At 41.2% G+C, this 19,762-nt stretch overlaps 1 protein-coding gene across 1 annotated transcript; it reads left to right on the top strand.

Moving 5' to 3' along the window:
- The first annotated feature begins 85 nt into the window (after positions 1-85).
- LOC139479907 (ankyrin repeat domain-containing protein 66-like) lies at positions 86-13,196 on the top strand. The gene is made up of 5 exons (XM_071262826.1): positions 86-165; positions 3,746-3,830; positions 9,153-9,317; positions 10,531-10,759; positions 11,652-13,196. Exons 3-5 carry the CDS (start codon positions 9,173-9,175, stop codon positions 11,752-11,754), a joined length of 477 nt encoding a protein of 158 aa, XP_071118927.1. The 5' UTR covers positions 86-165; positions 3,746-3,830; positions 9,153-9,172; the 3' UTR covers positions 11,755-13,196.
- Positions 13,197-19,762: the final 6,566 nt, after the last annotated feature.

The raw sequence follows: 19,762 nt of genomic DNA, 5'->3' as shown, positions 1-19,762 counted from the left end.
CATCGCCCGACATGTGCGTGGTTAGTGTTCACGACAATCCGAGGAACCAATCACTTAGGCGAAATGAGTCACGTGATAGGCCGTGAGCTCGGGGCAGTGCTGGAATGTTCGATGCATGCATGGAGCTCAAAGCCACTGTTGAAATTCATCGTTTCGCGTACTAAGGTATCGATCCTCCTTTTCTAAGTGTACCTTCGGAACGCCTTTTCGCAGCTATTTCATAAACTTTGAGGTGAACGGTGACAACAGAGACATTAAAACGTCCAATTAAGTAACGTTCGTAATTAGTGTTTTACCTATCAATGCTATGGTCCACTAGGCTATCAATCACCACCAGGTGTCAAGTCAATATCTGAAATATTTCATTTTATTTAGCGAAATTCTTTGGATAGATCTATATTCTCGAGCGAAAATGTTGTCGCATATTTTCACTGTGTAGCTTATTTCGCATCGTTATATTGAGTGCATGTAATGGACTGACAATTGGATATTCTGGAGGGGACTCGGATACTGTAAACAATAAACAATATCCGACTAGATGTGTTTAAGCTACAGCTGCAAAACCAGATATTTAAAACTAAAACTAAAACTATAAGCCTTAATATTTAAGAAAAAATATAAAACAAACCATCTTGCTACAATGTATTTTTTTGTAGCTGACCATTTTTTTATTTTTTTTTAAACAGCCTGAAGTGAAATGGGGGTTTTTAAGCTTTTTCTTGGACAGCATATTTTTTTCTCTAAAATCCCAGGCCCGCACCAGAATATCAAATGGTCGGTCACTAAACGAGAGGTAAGTTTGAATTATGCTTTCATCATTCCTCAAATGGATTATTAAAGTGAACATATTTAGTAAGTCCAAAAGGTCCATGTATTTTGCAAAGTTATTCACTTATAACTTCTATGCGTGCTCAGAAAATGACAACGCCGCGTTCTCTGACTTTCGTTTCCTTCCATGCACACTCGCGAGTCACACAAATGAGCGTTTACTAAAGACTAGAGCAGTTTCTTTTACATGGTAGCATACGTCATTTTCACGATTTTATTTAAATATCAGGGTTTTTTAAAATCAAAATTGGCCTTATGAAGAATTTATCGCATCTACATCCGATAATTATTTCCTATATTTCAGTGAAATAACTGGCATAGGTCTAACTTAATGACCGGATTCGCTGTTGTTTACATGCTAACATAGATAAATATATGCTTACCTAGATAGATACGAAATTGTGGTTATGATATGCGATATGTTTTTTTCAGTTTTCAAGGCCACACCACATATCAGTACATAAACATTCACAAATGTAACCAAAACACATGGTATTAATATTCATGAAGTGACTTATTTAGCTTTGTTGCTTTAAATATGTATTTTGATGTCTGTACAATTGTAAAGTTACATTTAGAAGACGTAAAATTTACAAAAGACTCAATTGAAGGTTTAGTATACACAAAGGATGAATCCAGACTTGTATCAGAACCACGCCGTTGATGGTTTTCAAAGCTGTACATATAGGTGAGTGAGTGAGTCTGGTTTTACGCCGCTTTCAGCAATATTCCAGATATAGCACGGCGGGGACACCGGGAAATGGGCTTCACCCATGCAAACTTCGAAGACATCAGTTTGAGGCTTCTCTGTTCATAAACACAGCTGTAACTTTGAATACATGTTGCGTAGAAACGTTTCCGTGGAGTCCGTATTTCATGACACGATGCCACAGATGAGGATGCTTGACATAGTCAAACGCTTTTGAGAAATCCCTAAAGAAGCAGTAGAACACCTTCCGCCAGATTTAGATTGATATTTTCTTATCATACACTACAGAGTAAACATGTTGTCAACAGTGCCTGTGGTTCCACGCATGTGGAGATATCTGTGGTCGTTCCCCGATGGCAGTATTCAAAATCTTTATGTGGGTGCAGTATTCAACATTCCAAATCGTTATGTGGTTGCAGTATTTAACATTCCGAGTCGTTATGTGCATGGTTGCAGTATTTAACATTCCGAGTCGTTATGTGCATGGTTGCAGTATTTAACATTCCGAGTCGTTATGTGCATGGTTGCAGTATTTAACATTCCGAGTCGTTATGTGCATGGTTGCAGTATTTAACATTCCGAGTCGTTATGGTGCATGGTTGCAGTATTTAACATTCCGAGTCGTTATGTGGTTGCAGTATTTAACATTCCGAGTCGTTATGATGCATGGTTGCAGTATTCAACATTCGGAGTCGTTATGGTGCATGGTTGCAGTATTCACCATTCGGAGTCGTTAGGGTGCATGGTTGCAGTATTTAACATTCCGAGTCTTTATGGTGCATGGTTGCAATATTTAACATTCTGAGTCGTTATGTGGGTGCAGTATTTAACATTCCGAGTCGTTGTGTGGTTGCAGCATTTAACATTCTAAGTTGTTATATGGATGCAGTATTTAACATTCCAAATCATTATTTGGTTGGAGTATTTAACATTCCGAGTCGTTATGGTGCATGGTTGCAATATTTAACATTCTAAGTCGATATGGGGGTGCAGTATTTGACATTCCGAGTCGTTGGGTGGTTGCAGCATTTAACATTCTAAGTCGTTATGTGGATGCAGTATTTAACATTCCAAATCATTTTTTGGTTGCAGTATTTAACATTCCGAGTCGTTATGTGGGTGCAATATTTAACATTCCTAGTCGTTATGTGGTTGCTGTATATAACATTCCAAATCATTATGTGGTTGCAGTATTTAACATACCGAGTCGTTATAATGCATGGTTGCAGTATTTAACATTCCGAGTCGTTATGTGGTTGCAGTATTTAACATTCCGAGTCGTTATGTGGTTGCAGCATTTTACATTCCGAGTCGTTATGAGGGTTGCAGTATTTAACATTCCTAGTCGTTATGTGGTTGCTGTATATAACATTCCAAATCATTATGTGGTTGCAGTATTGAACATTCCGAGTCGTTATAATGCATGGTTGCAGTATTTAACATTCCGAGTCGTTATGTGGTTGCAGTATTTAACATTTCGAGTCGTTATGTGGTTGCAGTAGTTAACATTCCAATTCCCTGCACACACATACTTGTCTTACAACTTGGTACAGTGTCGAAATTGAAATGGCACCAACATGTCTCACAAATTGGTTAAAAAATGTCACGTGATTTGGGACACAAATGGTGTAACCCTTCTTGGATTGAAGAAAAGCCTGTGTTTTGAAATTCGTCTTCGGCGAATACGCAGTGTACTAATCAATTTAACTTCAAAACCGTTTACGTGACAACTGCATTGAGCTATATTTACCTGGTAAATATTCTACTGGTAACTTCCTTCCTAATAAACACCCTGTAATCTCTTATCAAAACACAGTCCCGCCTGACTCTCATGTGAACCAGGGTATTAAGTATAGTGGCTTGGAGGTCAAAGATCGTCCGTCGGAGCTATCGAACTAAATCGATCGCTTCAAACACAAGTAGCGACTTTGTTGACAGGCGCGACTAGACAAACCGGTTTGGCTTCCACTGTCGGTAACCATTTCTTATCTTACAATGATAATCAATCTGAAACCGGTATACCCACACCGAAACCGGATTCAACAGTAATTGACGCTCGGGTACCGGTTTGAGTCTATGCTGGTTGCGAGGGAAGCGATGTGAAATGTTGAGGACTTGATCAAGTCATTTCGCCATTAGGGGGCCCACTTTAGGTTTAGTATATAGACACTTGACGTGACGATGATGTTGGCAGTATCTGATTTACAGCTGTAACAGGGGAAAGATAAAGCGTTCGAGTGGCGACAATCCACGCCGGCAGCTAAACTACCACAGCGTTTCGACACCTGCCCAGGTAAGATATGCTGTTTATTCACCTGAAACCCCGACCGCCGTATTTGGATCCATGTAGTTCTGTAAGACTGTATGTACATGTGTGCATGTTTGACGACCTGCCTCGACTCGCTGTTTCCACATAGTGCACGTGGTCGTGACTGCTATGTAGTCAATACTGACGCGGTCCATTGACACAGAACTAACACAATTAGGAACGTGTTTGGGGAATACGCCTCGCTTCGCCTACCCGATTGCTTACCGTATTTACCACGGTAAAAATAGACATAGTGTTGTAGGTATATTTAATACCTGTACGCTGAATGTGTATCCAAGAGAGTATATATCTGTAGGTATGTGTACCTTCCTATTCTACTATTTGCGTCATACTTTCACTGACAGTGTAGTTTCTTTCTTTTTTTGATCATGTGGGCTCCAGGGGTGATATTGTAGCCTTGTGGGTAAAGCATTCGCTCTTCACGCTGAAGCCCCGGGTTCGATTCCCTACATGGATACAATATTTGAAACTCAGTCCCGTGAAGATTCCGGGTTAGAATTGGTCTTCAGCAACACATGATAGTAAGAGGCGACCCACGGGGTCGGGTGGTCAGGCTCGCTGACTTGGTTCATGCATGTCATCGTAACCTAATAGCGTAGATCGACGCTCATGGTGTCAATCACTGGATCGTCTGGGCCAGATTCGATTATTTACAGACCGCCGTCGTAAAGCTGGGATAGTGCTGAGTGAGGCGTTAAACAACAAACCAACAAATATTTCTCCCCAGCCGTGATATTGCATCCTCAGTCACGATTTATTTATATGTTTTTTGTTTGTTTGTTGTTTAACGCCGCACTCAGCAATATTCCAGCTATATGACGGCGGTCTGTAAAATAATCGAGTCTGGATCAGACAATCCAGTGATTGATATCATGAGCATCGATCCACGCAATTTTGATCGATGACATGTATCAACCAAGTCAGCGAGCCTGACCATCCGATCCCGTTAGTCGCCTTTTACGACAAGCATAGTCGCCTTTTACGGTAAGCACGGGTTGCTGCAGATCTATTCTACCCCGGACCTTCACGGGATGAAATGAAAAGACCATGTCGCATGTCAGTCTGCCAACTCTGAGTATATTAGCATTAGTTCGTGATACCTAAAGCTGTTCGTTATTCACACGAACAATATAGTGGATGTGCCACTACTGGAGATTAGTGAGGGAGTGAGTATGGTTTTACGCCGCTTTTAGCAATATTCCAGCAATATCACATTGTACCCATGTCGGGAATCGAACCCGGGTCTTCGGCGTGACGAACTAACACTTTAACCACTAGGCTACCCCACCGCCCCTCTTGAGGTTAGAGTTGATCCATTGTCGTCGACTGTTCACTGTATTTGTCAGTATTTTTAGACGATGTGATGTTTTAAAGAGGAACCCAATAGGCTTCACAATACTATATCCTGTTGCTACTGCTTTTCCTAAGTACTCGGCAGATTAATCAAGGTCGAGTGGGATAACAATGATAAACAGCAATATTCGATGGTCAGTAACATAGATTATTTTCATAAAACCTTCTCATGTACTTTTATAGTGAGTGTGAGTGAGTGAGTTTGGTTTTACGCCGCTTTTAGCAATATTCCAGCAATATCACGGTGGGGGGCACCAGAAATGGTCTTCACACATTGTACGCATGTCGGGAATCAAACCCGGGTCTTCGGCGTGACGAGCGAACGCTTTAACCACTAGGCTACCCGACCGCCCCGTGTACTTTTATACCCGTATAGTAATGATAATGATGTGTACCCGAATACATGATCACCGCCATGACTAACGGATAAGCATCCTCATGCGTTGATACTGACATTGGTTGGATATGGGTCATGCTTCCTTTTAGAAATTGTTATGAAAATTATCAGATGTGTTCATGTGAATGAGAACTAAATGTTGTTTTTGTCAACAATTGCATGTTTGATAACACTAAATGAACAGATATAAGGATATTTTTTTCTAAAAAAAAGTATGATTTTAGAGGTTTTCTTGAAGCGTTTTTTTTTCTTTTTGAACATGAGCCAGTTTTCGATCCGAGCTGATTTTCAGATGTACTGGTATTATTTTATATAAAAAAACCATCACTAACATATGGTAAAACAATTCATCTTGGATCACAGACTTGTTCATGCGTATATTTTCGCTTGAAGTTCTAAAAGATCTGTCATTTTCACTGGTTTTAGCATATTTGTGTATTTGACTATGTCAGTTGAAAACTTCACGTAAGAAAGGCAAAGAGGCTAACTGTCGGCCATTGGAACATGTGATTTAAGTTACACGCCAACATTTCAAAGTGTTCCGCAGCTTTTCCGCATTTGACATTTCCAGTGGGCAGAAGAGGACCTTATCGTACCTCCTCTGTTTTGATATAATGATGTATGAACATGCCTAGTGGTAAATATGTCTATATGCAGTTGTTGTTTTTAGTCGGCTTGTGGTTCGGTTTTCATACGGTGTCTGACAAAGTCTACATTACTTCTTTAAACACTTGAGACTTGTTTCTAGATATGTTGTCAACTTCGTGGCGTGTGTGACGTGATAAAGGTGATTTGCTGACTGCTGCACTTCACTACCGCTGGAGGACTTATGGGGACTAGCTGAAGTCATAAATATCACGAGGAGTATTTCCCCTTTGATCACACACCAGTTGGGATTGATAACTAAAACAAAAGTACTCACGGAAATGAAAAAAAACTGTTTTTCTCAATTTATAAATCGACACAAAGTGTTACATATCTGTAAATACGAAATACCAAAACAACTCGAAAAATACTAGTCTGGATTTGCTAGTTTGATCTCAGTGAACAATACAAAATGTACTTTACAGGAGGTAATTTGTCGGCACTTTCAACATTCAAAAATAAAACTAAGTCCAAATTGACATAGCAGAAACAGACTATAGGCATTATGCACCTGTTCTCACCTGTCGTAAAGGTGTCATAGGTCACCTTGATCTACTTACACCTGGTTATGCCCTGTTTCACAATAGTCTGTTTTATTCACATTTATACACACTTTTACGTGTAAAAAGGCATAAAAACATTTGATACGCTGTATTTGTGCCACGGCCCAATTAGTACTAATTTAGTTGTTTGAATATTTACATATTTTGTATATTAACTGCATTTATTTAAGATCTGTGGTCGAAAAAACTGTTTTTTTCCATTTCCGTGAGTACTTTGGCAATATTTAATGGTGTAGATATCGGAGTGAGTGTACGCGGTCATTAAAGGGACTCAATGCTTATCGTGACAGCCGTGAGGATTGGGCGGTTGCTACATGTATTGTGTTTGTTTGTTGTTTAAAAAGCGCACACAGCAATATTCCAGTTATGTGACGGCGGTCTGTAAATTATCGAATCTGGACGAGACAATCCAGTGATTGACATCATGAACATCGATACGATGACATGCATGAACCAAGTCAGCGAGCCTGACCACCCGATCCCGTTAGTCGCCTTTTACGACAAGCATAGTCGCCTTTTACGGCAAGCATGGGTTGCTGAAGACCTATTCCACCCCGGATCTTCACGGGTCTGCTACATGTATGTGTTGCCAGTCTGTTGGTGTGTCATATTATCCCGCCGGTGTGGTTTGATACTCATGCTGTCAATATTATCCACCGGTCCTCCTTCCCTAAATTTACAGGTCTTCGTGCAAAGGATCATAATTGTTTGATCAGGGTTACAACATTCAAGACCTTAGTAAAGCCCCCAAGAGGTTTTATGGTAGACGCATTGAGGATATTTCCAAATTTGGCGCATCAGTGACAAAAATGTTATCTGATGCAATTCCTTATTTCGACTTGAATCATATATTTCCGTGTGTGTGTGTCTTTTCAGGTGAACAATTGAATTGCCTTTGCATGTGTTTGTGACGTGTGCCACCGTGGGTATGGCCGCAACTAGATAGTGCTTCATAAACACTACCTATTGATAACGCCAGAATCGTACGGTTGGTTGTGTTTTAAGCAGAAATTTCTTTTGATCATGGACATGATTTTTTCGCTTTATTTACATTGCTACGGTAGTGTGAGTTGGGTTTAACGCCGCTTTTAACAGTATTCCAGTTATATCACGGCGTGTCAGCTTAATGTGGGAGGAAAGCCCGAAGTGATGCAGGTCTCAGACGTTTACCACTTCGGTGAAACCCACGAGCACGGTGTTGACAAACCTAGAAACAAAATCGGGGCGAACCGGGATTCGAACCCACAATCATAGGTTTCTGGTGTGCCCAAGGAACGCAACTCTGCACAGCGAATCGCGGCTACCTAGACGACTGGGCCACCCGTGCCCCCTGATGAAATAGACTAGAAGACAATACTATTTGTAAGTGCACACTGAGGTGGCTATTCCTACATTCTAAACTTCAGTTTGATTTTGCAACACAAAGTACGATTGAAAACATATGTATCTACGAATTCTAAGTAAGCATAAAACGGACAATTCCTATTTGTGTTCCTTCCATTGTCATACCCCGAGTTGTCTCCCCTTAGAAAGCGGGACGGTAGATCAGCTGGTATGGGAGATCGATGCTCAGTCAGGGAACTGGTTATCCGAGTTGAGGGCGATGCCAGAAATAAATCGATATATACTCTGTTATTGATCGCATGCAGGCAACTCAGCTGAGATCAATACATGTCCCGTCATTCGTGTCTGTTCGTGACCATTCGTGGCATTCCGGGAAGTCATGGAAACATCGTTCTTCGTCACCAGTCTCATTCTCTCCGTAGACATACCAGTTTAACTTGGTCTTCAGTAAACATCGAGGGTAAATGGAGATTGGAAGGCCCAAGTCGGATACAGTGAACGAGGTCAGAACTTGGACTGGCGAAACTCTGGTCTAGAATAGTCTGGGTCCACGGGCACAAACTATTCTTCGCGTTAAGACTATCTAAACTTCCGTATCTTTAACATCCATATGTCCCCGTGTTATGGGTTTTCGGACACTTAAGAAACATTCGTAGTTTTCTCTCTAATAACGAGAACAACATCTCGCTCGGTCATCATCTGAGTATTTATCCTACAATGTCTGTGTGACGCCACATCCCTTGTTATAGCGCGAGTAATCGCGATAAACATGGTCGTCCGAAAACGTATGATGTCCGAAAACCTTTGATCCGAAAATACAACAGTCTTATGTGTGTGATCTCTCTTTTACAAGTGCATCATTGCGGGGTATCTTCTAACCTCGACGACAGGACACGGATAAATATGCTCGTAATGTCATGTTTTGTTTAGAATAATGAGTTAGCCACAACCTCACTCTCTCATTCCCGAACTTTCCGTACACAGATGTCCCGGATGTAGACAAGATGGCGGGCCTGGAGCTGCACGAGGCTGCGGCAGTGAGCGACTACGACACGCTCGAGGAGTACCTGCGCAGTGGCAAGTTTGACGTCAACTTGAAAGATGAAGACTGGCACAACATGACTGCCATGCACTGGGCGAGCGCTAAAGGTACACAAATCAGTTGATTCCAAGAAACATTTGGCCACATCATTTCTTCATGTTTTATCATTGATTATCCCGAGAAGTAATATGATCTCAGTAGTATTGATATCGAACACCCTTTTACTGACATAAACTATTGAACTTACTCTTTCCCAAAATCGAATTATTGGTAGCATTAATCGTATCCTTATCGACCAATGGTTATTCGTATGATTAAATTGAAGTTGTTGTTTACCATCAGTATTGATATTTTAGGGGACTATGCTCTAGATCTTTGTGTTATAATATGTGCAACTTGTACTTGTACATTGTCTTTGTGTAATTGTGTAATTTTGTGTAATTTTGGACAGTCCCAACTGCTGGGATTGATATTCATAATAGCATTTGACGTAGCAGACAAATAAAGGTAGTTGTGATGACTTTAATCAACTTGGCTGGGGCTGCCAATTGACCCCAGGCTCGTCCCCCTTTAAATGGTATAAATAATGGATGGATAGTGAGTGACTGAGTGAGTGAGTTGGGTTTAACGCCGCTTTTAACAGTATTCCAGTTATATCACGGCGTGTCAGCTTCATGTGGGAGGAAAGCCCGAAGTGATGCAGGTCTCAGATGTTTACCACTTCGGTGAAACTCACGAGCACGGGTATGGTGCTGACAAACCTAGAAACATAATTGAGGCGAACCCGGATTCGAACCCACAATCATAGGTTTCTGGCGTGCCCAAGGGACGCAACTCTGCACAGAGAATCGCGGCGCCTTAGACGACTGGGCCAGCCGTGCCCCCACTGGATGGATAGCAATATAAATTGCAGGACAAAATAAATTATACACTTGTAAATTCGATCTGACTATATAGATATAAACTATCAACATCAAAACGGTACTCCAGAGCCATGAGCGTCCACTAGCCTTATTGTCAAAGTCAACTGGTTCCACAATCATATAGGCTTTCATATAGGCTAGCGGACACGCTTGCCTTGGACAGATGAACGCTACTAGGCTGAAAACATTTCGCCGAAGTACTGCGAACTTAATTTCCAAAATACAACTATGATACCGTTATCACATACGTCACTTTCGAACAACCATTTCTTGTTTGTTTCATTTTTAGCCACAAAAACATGGGTTTCTTCATCCCTTCGGCTTATGTGTCAAAATGAAACTCCCTTCAAATGTCTTCATTAATTTCTTACTGTCTACTTACCACTGCTCTGTATAGGATTTGGGGAGGGGATCCGCCTTCTTCTGGAGCACGGGGCCAAGGCGTCTTCACGCACAGAAACAGGCTGGACTCCCGCTCACTGTGCAGCAGAGACTGGTAAACTGACATCGTTGCGCGCTCTTCACAACGCAAACATTCCAATAGACCGAAAAGACAAGTACGGCGACACACCCCTGCGGATAGCGACGATATACAACCACAAAGACTGCATTAAATACTTGAAACAGTAGGTGCTACATCATTTAGTAGGGTCGTGGTGCATAAATAAAACCTGACTGCATTTCGGTAAACGTATAATATCAGACTCAGCATAACCACATTGGAGTTTCTATGAGGTATAGCTCCCTAGTATACCCTGCCTGTCGTGAGAGCCGACTATTGGTGCTTAGATGGTTACCATGGGTGACGGTGTTGATCGGTGCTCATGATATCAGTCACTGGTATGTCTGTCCAGACTCGACCATCTGCCCTCACACAGCTGGAACATTGCTGACTGTGGCGCAAATATGAATCACTCACTCACAACTGATCACTGCTGAGCGAAATGTTTTCTGAAAATTGTGTTTGTGCCAGTTACTTGATACAACCATCGCATCATTTTCGCCGCAAACGGTGTTAAAGCTCATGTTGATGTCATGAAATGTAAGTCATAGTTAGTACCGACCCGTGAAGATCCGGGGTAGAATAGGTCTTCAGCAACCCATGCTTGCCGTGAAAGGCGACTATGCTTTTCGTAAGAGGCGACTAATGGGATCGGGTGGTCAGGCTCGCTGACTTGGTTGATGCATGTCAGCTTGTCCCATTTGCGTGGATCGATGCTCATGATGTCAATCACTGGATTGTCTCGTCCAGACACGATTATTTAAAGACCGCCGTCATATAGCTAGGATATTGCTGAGAGCGGCTTTAAACAACAAAAAACAAACATAGTTAGTTTACCTTTAATGCAAATATCTATAAATAAAAAAATAATAATATTGGAATGTTGCCTCCCTGTATTGTATAACAGCTGGGAAAATCGTTTTCTTTTCTTTAAATTTGTGTTTAAATATGACACCGAGTGCCTGAGAATAAAATATGATTACGTTTCGGACTGTTCCTATCGGGTTGCATTGCAGAGCTGAAGCGGAGCTGAAAGAGAGGAGGGATAGGTTGGGCATTGACGACAACTCCGATGACGACTACGTCGACGATGACGACCGATATCGCAGTGGCAAGTGAAGACGACTCAAAAGAATTTTAAGTGCACCCGATAGATAGATTAACTAAACATTCCGGTTAGTGGTCCGTTACTGCAGACCAAAGCTGACGAACTTGCAGTGTCATTCTAGTCGTTGATGATGACTCTTCTTACACACTGTCGATGTCTGAATTTCACTCGAGGCCCAGTTGTCTGAGGCTTGCAAATCTGCTGTGCAGAGTTGCGTCCCTTTGGCATGCCATAAATCTGTTGTCGAGGGTTCGAATCCCGGATCGTCCCCATTATGTTTCCAGGTTTGTCAGCACCATACTCGTGCTCGTTGGTTTCACCAAAGTGGTAGACACTTCGGGTTTTCCTTCCACATTAAGCTGACACGCCATGATCTAACTGGACCAAACTCACTCACTTATCACAACGTCTTGACCATGGGCACTCTTTTTAGTTTCTTTTTAAGACCTTTTACCACTTCTATCGCGTCTTTCTCTTTGAGGGCAACCAACAGAGACACTTCGTGCTGATTGGGATATATTCAAACCGGTATCATATCAACTATGACATTGTGACTTTTCAGTTGTGCTGTGAGTGATTGATGATATTAGCTTTATCCTGCTTACTATCTAAATATTAACGGCTAGTCACGCGTTCATGAATGTTTGCATGTATGTCTATTTGAATCTTACTATGACCACATGTATTTTATTGTCTGGCATTTCTATCACCGCCTGTTCTCTCTCACCATAAAGGGGGGCGGTGGGGTAGGCTAGTGGTTAATGCGTTAGCTCATCACGTCGAAGAGCCGGGTTCGATTGCCTACATGGGTAAAATGTGTGACGCCCATTTCTGGTGTCCCCCGCCGTGACATTGCTGGAATATTGCTTAAAGCGGCGTAAAACCACAGACTTATTGCATCGGTCTATGATACAGATTGACGATGCATGGCTGAAGACGCTTTTTAGAAATCTTCTGTGCCAGGAAACAATTAATTAACTTCTTGACATGGAACAAAATACAGTAAATTTAGCTTAAAGTGACACTGGCGGTTACTTGCCGGGATCTACTCATTCAGTCACTGACAAGCCCGTCAGTCTTTGGTGGTCAGTGGCGATCTTTTCAGTTTCTAGCATATGCGGGCCCATCTGCACGAATGTTGTGTTGTATACAGACGAGCATTACAATAGATCAATTTCATTCATAAAATGGCATTCCAAATTTAAATTAAACCGTTCGATTTACATTTGTGAATGGTGGTAGTTTTAGAAGCGTCCATTCGTCGAGGCAAGTTAAGATAACCAAGAATGATGTGATGTATCGTTTATGTAAGTAGCGTGGAGTCGGTCAGTGAGAGAACCTCAACATAAGCATTTCTTTTAGAAAACCGGGTTCTCGAAAACGGTCGAAGTCATGCAGCCCAGGTCTATTTCCAAAACCCAAGCGTTTGCCAAAGAGAGAGAGAGAGTGTGTGTGTGTGGGGGGGGGGGGGGGTTGCGCGCGCGCGTGCGTGTGTGACCTTTAAGTGCATTTATCCTGAGATGACCTTTATATCCCCTGCAGCAAACCGCGTAGTGAACTCTTCGCCTTATCTTATATGTGGTAGATATTTTTATGAAAATATAGCTTCATATCCCTCTGCAGCAGGAGAAATCACAGAGTGAATCCCTTGGCCTTATCATATGCTGTTGTGGTAGATATTGTTATGAAAATATTGCATCAGCATTACGGAATTATCTGTAAATATAAGTTTATACCGTGATGAATACAATAAACATAGATTTTTATGTATATTTTTAATTGAGTTTTGTATTATTTTGAATGAGTGGGCGAGTTGAAAATTAAGGTCACATCGACATTTTATCAGCCATAAAGTGATTTATTTTGAGGAATACGGAATTTAAGGAATTTCAGATTTTTCTATTTTATTCAAAAATGATTATTTTAATGAAAGTACAGTGAAACCCCGTTAATCCGGACGGTACCATTTCCTACATGTGCATCGTTTTGACAAGTTTGGTTTGATATATATGACATTGGCGGTACTTGATGGGGCTTTGACAAATGTAGTTTTGTGGTCAAAGCGTTAGCTCAAGTAAAAAACAAACAGGTTCGATTCCTTACACGGGCACAATGTGTGAGCCCCATTCTTGGTTTATGGAATATTGGTAATAGCTGTGTAACCTGTATGTGATAAAGCTGGACCACGGACATGTAAACCAGAGTTAAAACCGCTAACCAGAAAGTGCCGACGGCGACAGGCTGCTGCTGTCAGGGTTATATATATGTATATTTTCCTGTAGGCGCTCTTTAAAGCAATGTGTGCATGATATTCTTGGTCCATATGCATAATTCACGAACTGTGGGCATAAGGCATTCATAACAATTAATATATGGGTGACGATAACTTAATGTAAATCAATTTCAAACGTACTGAAGTGAACGCTACGTTTTCTTGGTCAATGTTTTATAACAGAGACTCACACGTCACGCTGGCGGCAACACAATCGCTGACCATATTTGAATTGTATCGCTTGATACATAAGTATTAATAGTGAATTGATGATATACTTATTTGGCAATATGTTACTTTGTAGATTCACAGTAGATATGTTCTCAACTGATATCAACAATCTACCATCGATTTTATATTATAACTGACGCTGTTGGAGACCAATGGAATGGGCCGACACATGTCAATGTCAACAGGGTAGCGACATTATGTCGAGTCCATCGACAGTGTTGGTGTATAGGTAACCGAGAGGTCATCAGTTATAAAACATGTCATTATATTGAATGTAGGAACCTTACATTAAACAACTACGGTTAACTGAAGTCTTTCATAAAACGATATCCAGCATGTTTTGGACATTTAATTAGTATGTGCCATCATGTGTCTTTTAATCGTGTGCTGACGTACCATTGATAATCACTCTATCATGCCACAGCAAATGCATATTCATTTTCATAATGAAACTAGCAAAACAACGAATGATGTTGCGAAATATTTTATATACTGTCGAAGCCACTTAATCGGGGACGGGGTAGTCGAGTATTTTAAGCCGTTTGCTCGTCACGACAAAGACAAGTGTTTGGTTCCCTATGTGCTTATAAACCCGCCTGCACATAGTCTCGCTTAAAGTAGGAGGAAACCCTATTACACTGAAGTTAGTCGACACTCCTTTCAGTAACGGTCATAACCCTGTTACGAGATAGACTACATGCACTGTACACTAAAGGGTAGTCAACACCGCTAACAGTGACGGTCACAATCCCGTTGTGGGATAGTCAACACCGCTAACAGTGACGGTCACAATCCCGTTGTGAGAAAGTCAACACCGCTAACTGTGACGGTCACAATCCCGTTGTGAGAAAGTCAACACCGCTAACAGTGACGGTCACAATCCCGTTGTGAGAAAGTCAACACCGCTAACAGTGACGGTCACAATCCCGTTGTGGGATAGTCAACACCGCTAACAGTGACGGTCACACTCCCGTTGTGAGAAAGTCAACACCGCTAACAGTGACGGTCACAATCCCGTTATGGGATAGTCAACACTGCTAACAGTGACGGTCACAATCTCGTTGTGGGATAGTCAACACCGCTAACAGTGACGGTCACAATCCCGTTGTGAGAAAGTCAACACCGCTAACAGTGACGGTCACAATCCCGTTATGGGATAGTCAACACTGCTAACAGTGACGGTCACTATCTCGTTGTGGGATAGTCAACACTGCTAACAGTGACGGTCACAATCTCGTTGTTGGATAGTCAACACCGCTAACAGTGACGGTCACACTCCCGTTGTGAGATAGTCAACACCGGTAACAGTGACGGTCACAATCCCGTTGTGGGATAGTCAACACCGCTAACAGTGACGGTCACAATCCCATTGTGGGATAGTCAACACCGCTAACTGTGACCGTCACAAGTTGGATAGTCAACACCGCTAACTGTGACGGTCACAATCCCGTTGTGGGATAGTCAACACCGCTAGCAGTGACGGTCACAATCCCGTTGTGGGATAGTCAACACCGCTAACAGTGACGCTCACAATCTCGTTATGGGATAGTCAACACCGCTAACAGTGACGCTCACAATCCCGTTTTGGGATAGTCAACACCGCTAACTGTGACGGTCACACTCCCGTTGTGAGATAGTCAACACCGCTAACAGTGACGGTCACAATCCCGTTGTGGGATAGTCAACACCGCTAACAGTGACGGTCACAATCCCATTGTGGGATAGTCAACACCGCTAACAGCGACCGTCACAAGTTGGATAGTCAACACCGCTAACTGTGACGGTCACAATCCTGTTGTGGGATAGTCAACACCGCTAACTGTGACGGTCACAATCCCGTTGTGGGATAGTCAACACCGCTAACTGTGACGGTCACAATCCCGTTGTGGGATAGTCAACACCGCTAACAGTGACGGTCACAATCCCGTTGTGGGATAGTCAACACCGCTAACTGTGACGGTCATAACCCTGTTACGAGATAGACTACATGCACTGTACACTAAAGGGTAGTCAACACCGCTAACAGTGACGGTCACAATCCCGTTGTGGGATAGTCAACACCGCTAACTGTGACGGTCACAATCCCGTTGTGGGATAGTCAACACCGCTAACAGTGACGGTCACAATCCCGTTGTGGGATAGTCAACACCGCTAACTGTGACCGTCACAAGTTGGATAGTCAACACCACTAACATTGAGACGGGCATATCAGAGGGGGAGTAATAACCAGACCCGTATTTCATCTCATTCAGGGCATTTTTAATGGGCGAATGATATCAGCCCGGTTGGCAAGAAATTGGAGTTACGTCCCTTAGTGCGTCGTCTGCTCGGCTAGGTTTCCGTCGACGATGTCATCCAAACAAGGTGAAAATGTATTGCATTCACTTACAAACCGATTCATTTTACAATTTGATGTTATGGTAGATGATAAAAGGTTAGTATATGGCAGTTTTCATATCATACCCCATATCAACCCTCGACCCCCATATTAGCCCCCTGGCATTCGTCCCCCATATTGACCCCCTGACCTTCGACCCTCGGGCTGATATGGGGTCTCAGGTTGATGGGGTATGATATGAAACTTGCCATATAATAATCTCTATAGAAGGAAAGAAGGGTGTACATGATCTGCTGTGTCTAACTTAGCTGAGTGATCACTCCTTCAAGACATACGATTGTTTTTCTCTGGAAGAGGAACCGAACAAAATATGTACATGCCATTCACCATTTCCAGCGTACAATTTTATTCTCTTTTTTTTGTAAATTAGGATGGCAAAATTATTTTGTTGGAACAATTTGTTTATTTAGATTCAATTATGTACATTTCGTCATGATACAGATGTGGTATAGCTGTGATATAGCTGTGGCATAGATGTGATACAGATGTGGTATAGCTGTGGCATAGCTGTGGCATAGCTGTGATACAGATGTGGTACTGCTGACTTCGAAGTACAACATTCACAACAAGATGAATATAATCATAACTAGTCATTTGTAAATGCGGATGAACACAAGTGCAAAAATATATGTTACAAAAACATACATAATTATGGTCAAAATTTAAATGGTTTTGATCCGGTCAGTTGAAAATAACACGTGTCCTTCTTTTTATGACTGTAGTCAGTTTAAAGAAGCTGACAACTGTTATCCTATCTGAATAGAGACAGTTTATTATTTTGACGCAAATACAATGCAATACTGAAGATACAGGACAGTTTCCGAGTCCAGATACCTGCAAGTGTCCCAGGGTGCCTTTGTACAAAACAACCTTAGCGCAACGACTGTCCGTACGTCCATGTTAAGGTATGGGAGCTACGATCACCTTAGCGCAACGACTGTCCGTACGTCCATGTTAAGGTATGGGAGCTACGATCACCTTAGCGCAACGACTGTCCGTACGTCCATGTTAAGGTATGGGAGTTACGATAACCTTAGCGCAACGACTGTCCGTACGTCCATGTTAAGGTATGGGAGCTACGATCACCTTAGCGCAACCAGAGACCATATAATAGAGGGACGGCCCTCTAGCCTATGCGCGAAACCATCAGTGCAACGGCTTGTACTGCGCAGCCTGTCCGGAAGCGAGCAGAAACGCGTTCACTGCAGTCATCGTTGTCGCCTTTTTTTCCCATGCAAAAGATATATTTCACAATACATATTTACACTCATGTATTTCTTAACATTGTTAACATTACAACTGAGATTTGTTGGTGCCCTAAAGCATGTCGTTGTCACTGTATTTGATGGCTGTGATCACGCTTTGTCTTTGTCCGAGAGAACAAAATGGCGCACATGTAAAATCGGCAAAAGGGCAGATTTTGATTTTCAATAATGACCTCTAATTCGCAATGAAAGTCCTTGGTTACCTAGGTGTATAAGAAGGAGATATGTTAAAAATTGGCTTGGTGCCATTAACAAATTTAGGGCGGATGCGAAATTTCAGAATTTGACTCCAGAAATGGGACTAAATCTGAATTTTCCCGAAATTTTCGCATGCTTTCAGACGAATGTGTTCCTATTATCGGTCCTGAATTAAAAAGTTTTACATTCATCATGATTTCCCCTATGGCTTGGTACCAAAGTTATTAAGGTACGATCCGTAGTTTTTTTTGTATGATTTTTGGCGCAAGGCCATATTTTACGTCACATATTTTAAGTAAATTACCATATAGCAGACGACATAACATGAATTCAGTCTGTGATTATCAACCACATATATCGTTTGAAACATTCTACAATGTGACTTATAGTGTATGATATTAGAATTGTTTTTGTAAGACGCGTATTTTTTTTACCATTGATTTCGCCATTTCTTCGTAAGTTTAACTTTGTTTCAGTTAGGCTTCTATCACATATCGCTCATATACTACATACTACAATACTACATATTTGTTATCTTCTGTAGATTTTGTCTGTATTAATCATGACTACATTTAATCAATTATTTATTTTATGCCGTGTAAATATTGATTATGAAGAAGGATTATTTCGGCAGTCGTCGGGAGAGAAGTTCGAGACAACAAGGTCGAAGGTGTCATTCAGTAAAATAAAAAGATGGTCTATTGTCCTTTTCTATGAAAAATACATTTACATATGTCAGAGTTTGTGATGTTTTGTTTTGTTTTAATAGTAATAGTTGCATGCCTCGTTCAAGGTTAGAGTTTAAAGTTTGTTTTTCATTGATCAGATATAAATAGAAAACTATGATGAAACAATTTTGAAAACTACAAACGTTACAACAGTTTACGATATACTAGTATATATCTGGTACTATGCTCGTTGAAGCTATATTGTTACCTGAAATAACTAATTATTTGTATGCTGAAATATCAAACTAATCGGGTAATATTAAATAACGATTGTAAAATTACAATCGTCCTCTTTGCTTTGGAATTTAACAGTAGCCTCCCTTTGAAAAAAACCCAATAAGGTTTGATTCCTTCGAAGCACATTGTCGGACGCATCGAAAATTCATGGAACAACGCTCGTAGTTTCATGTGTATTTCTAATTCATTGGAACTATTAGCATTACAAAATAGTAGCGAATTTACATGAAATAAAAACATTAATATGGCGTCATTTGTTTCTGGCTAATAGTAAAGCTTTTACACCAGGCGGTCATCATGCATTTTTGCAAGTAAATCTAGTCTGGACTTATTATAAGATATGAAGTTAATCTGGAGATATATTTTGTGAACATCGGGAATATGGTGATATGTTACAAGTGTCTTCCTTGCTTCTGGATGAGTTTTATTTACACTTCCTGAGTTCCTGTGCAATTTACCGGATCGTAGTTTTCTGTGGCGTTCGTAGTAGATTTGGTATATTTGTTTATATATAATAGTTAACAATTGCAGCATAAAATGAGGGATTATTAACTGATTGTTAAAACAAATAGAATACATTATAAAATACTTTTGATATCGGAACGCCCTCGAAAACTTACGTTTGTGGACAGACGTCATATTTTCATTTCCTATCTTTTTCTTTGAGTGAAACCTTTTGGGAGGTATTTA

Source organism: Haliotis cracherodii, unplaced genomic scaffold (assembly GCF_022045235.1).
Source record: "Haliotis cracherodii isolate W230 unplaced genomic scaffold, xgHalCrac1.p SCAF_4, whole genome shotgun sequence".
Lineage (NCBI taxonomy): Eukaryota > Metazoa > Mollusca > Gastropoda > Lepetellida > Haliotidae > Haliotis > Haliotis cracherodii.
The sequence above is the reverse complement of the archived record's forward strand: the minus strand, read 5'-3'. Positions and strand labels throughout refer to the sequence as shown.

Excerpts from the sequence above, each read along its gene's own strand:
- LOC139479907 (XM_071262826.1), top strand. The coding sequence starts at position 9,173 with ATGGCGGGCCTGGAGCTGCACGAGGCTGCGGCAGTGAGCGACTACGAC. Across the intron at positions 9,318-10,530 it reads GCACTGGGCGAGCGCTAAAG|GATTTGGGGAGGGGATCCGC; the intron begins GTACACAAATCA and ends TGCTCTGTATAG. Across the intron at positions 10,760-11,651 it reads TGCATTAAATACTTGAAACA|AGCTGAAGCGGAGCTGAAAG; the intron begins GTAGGTGCTACA and ends GTTGCATTGCAG.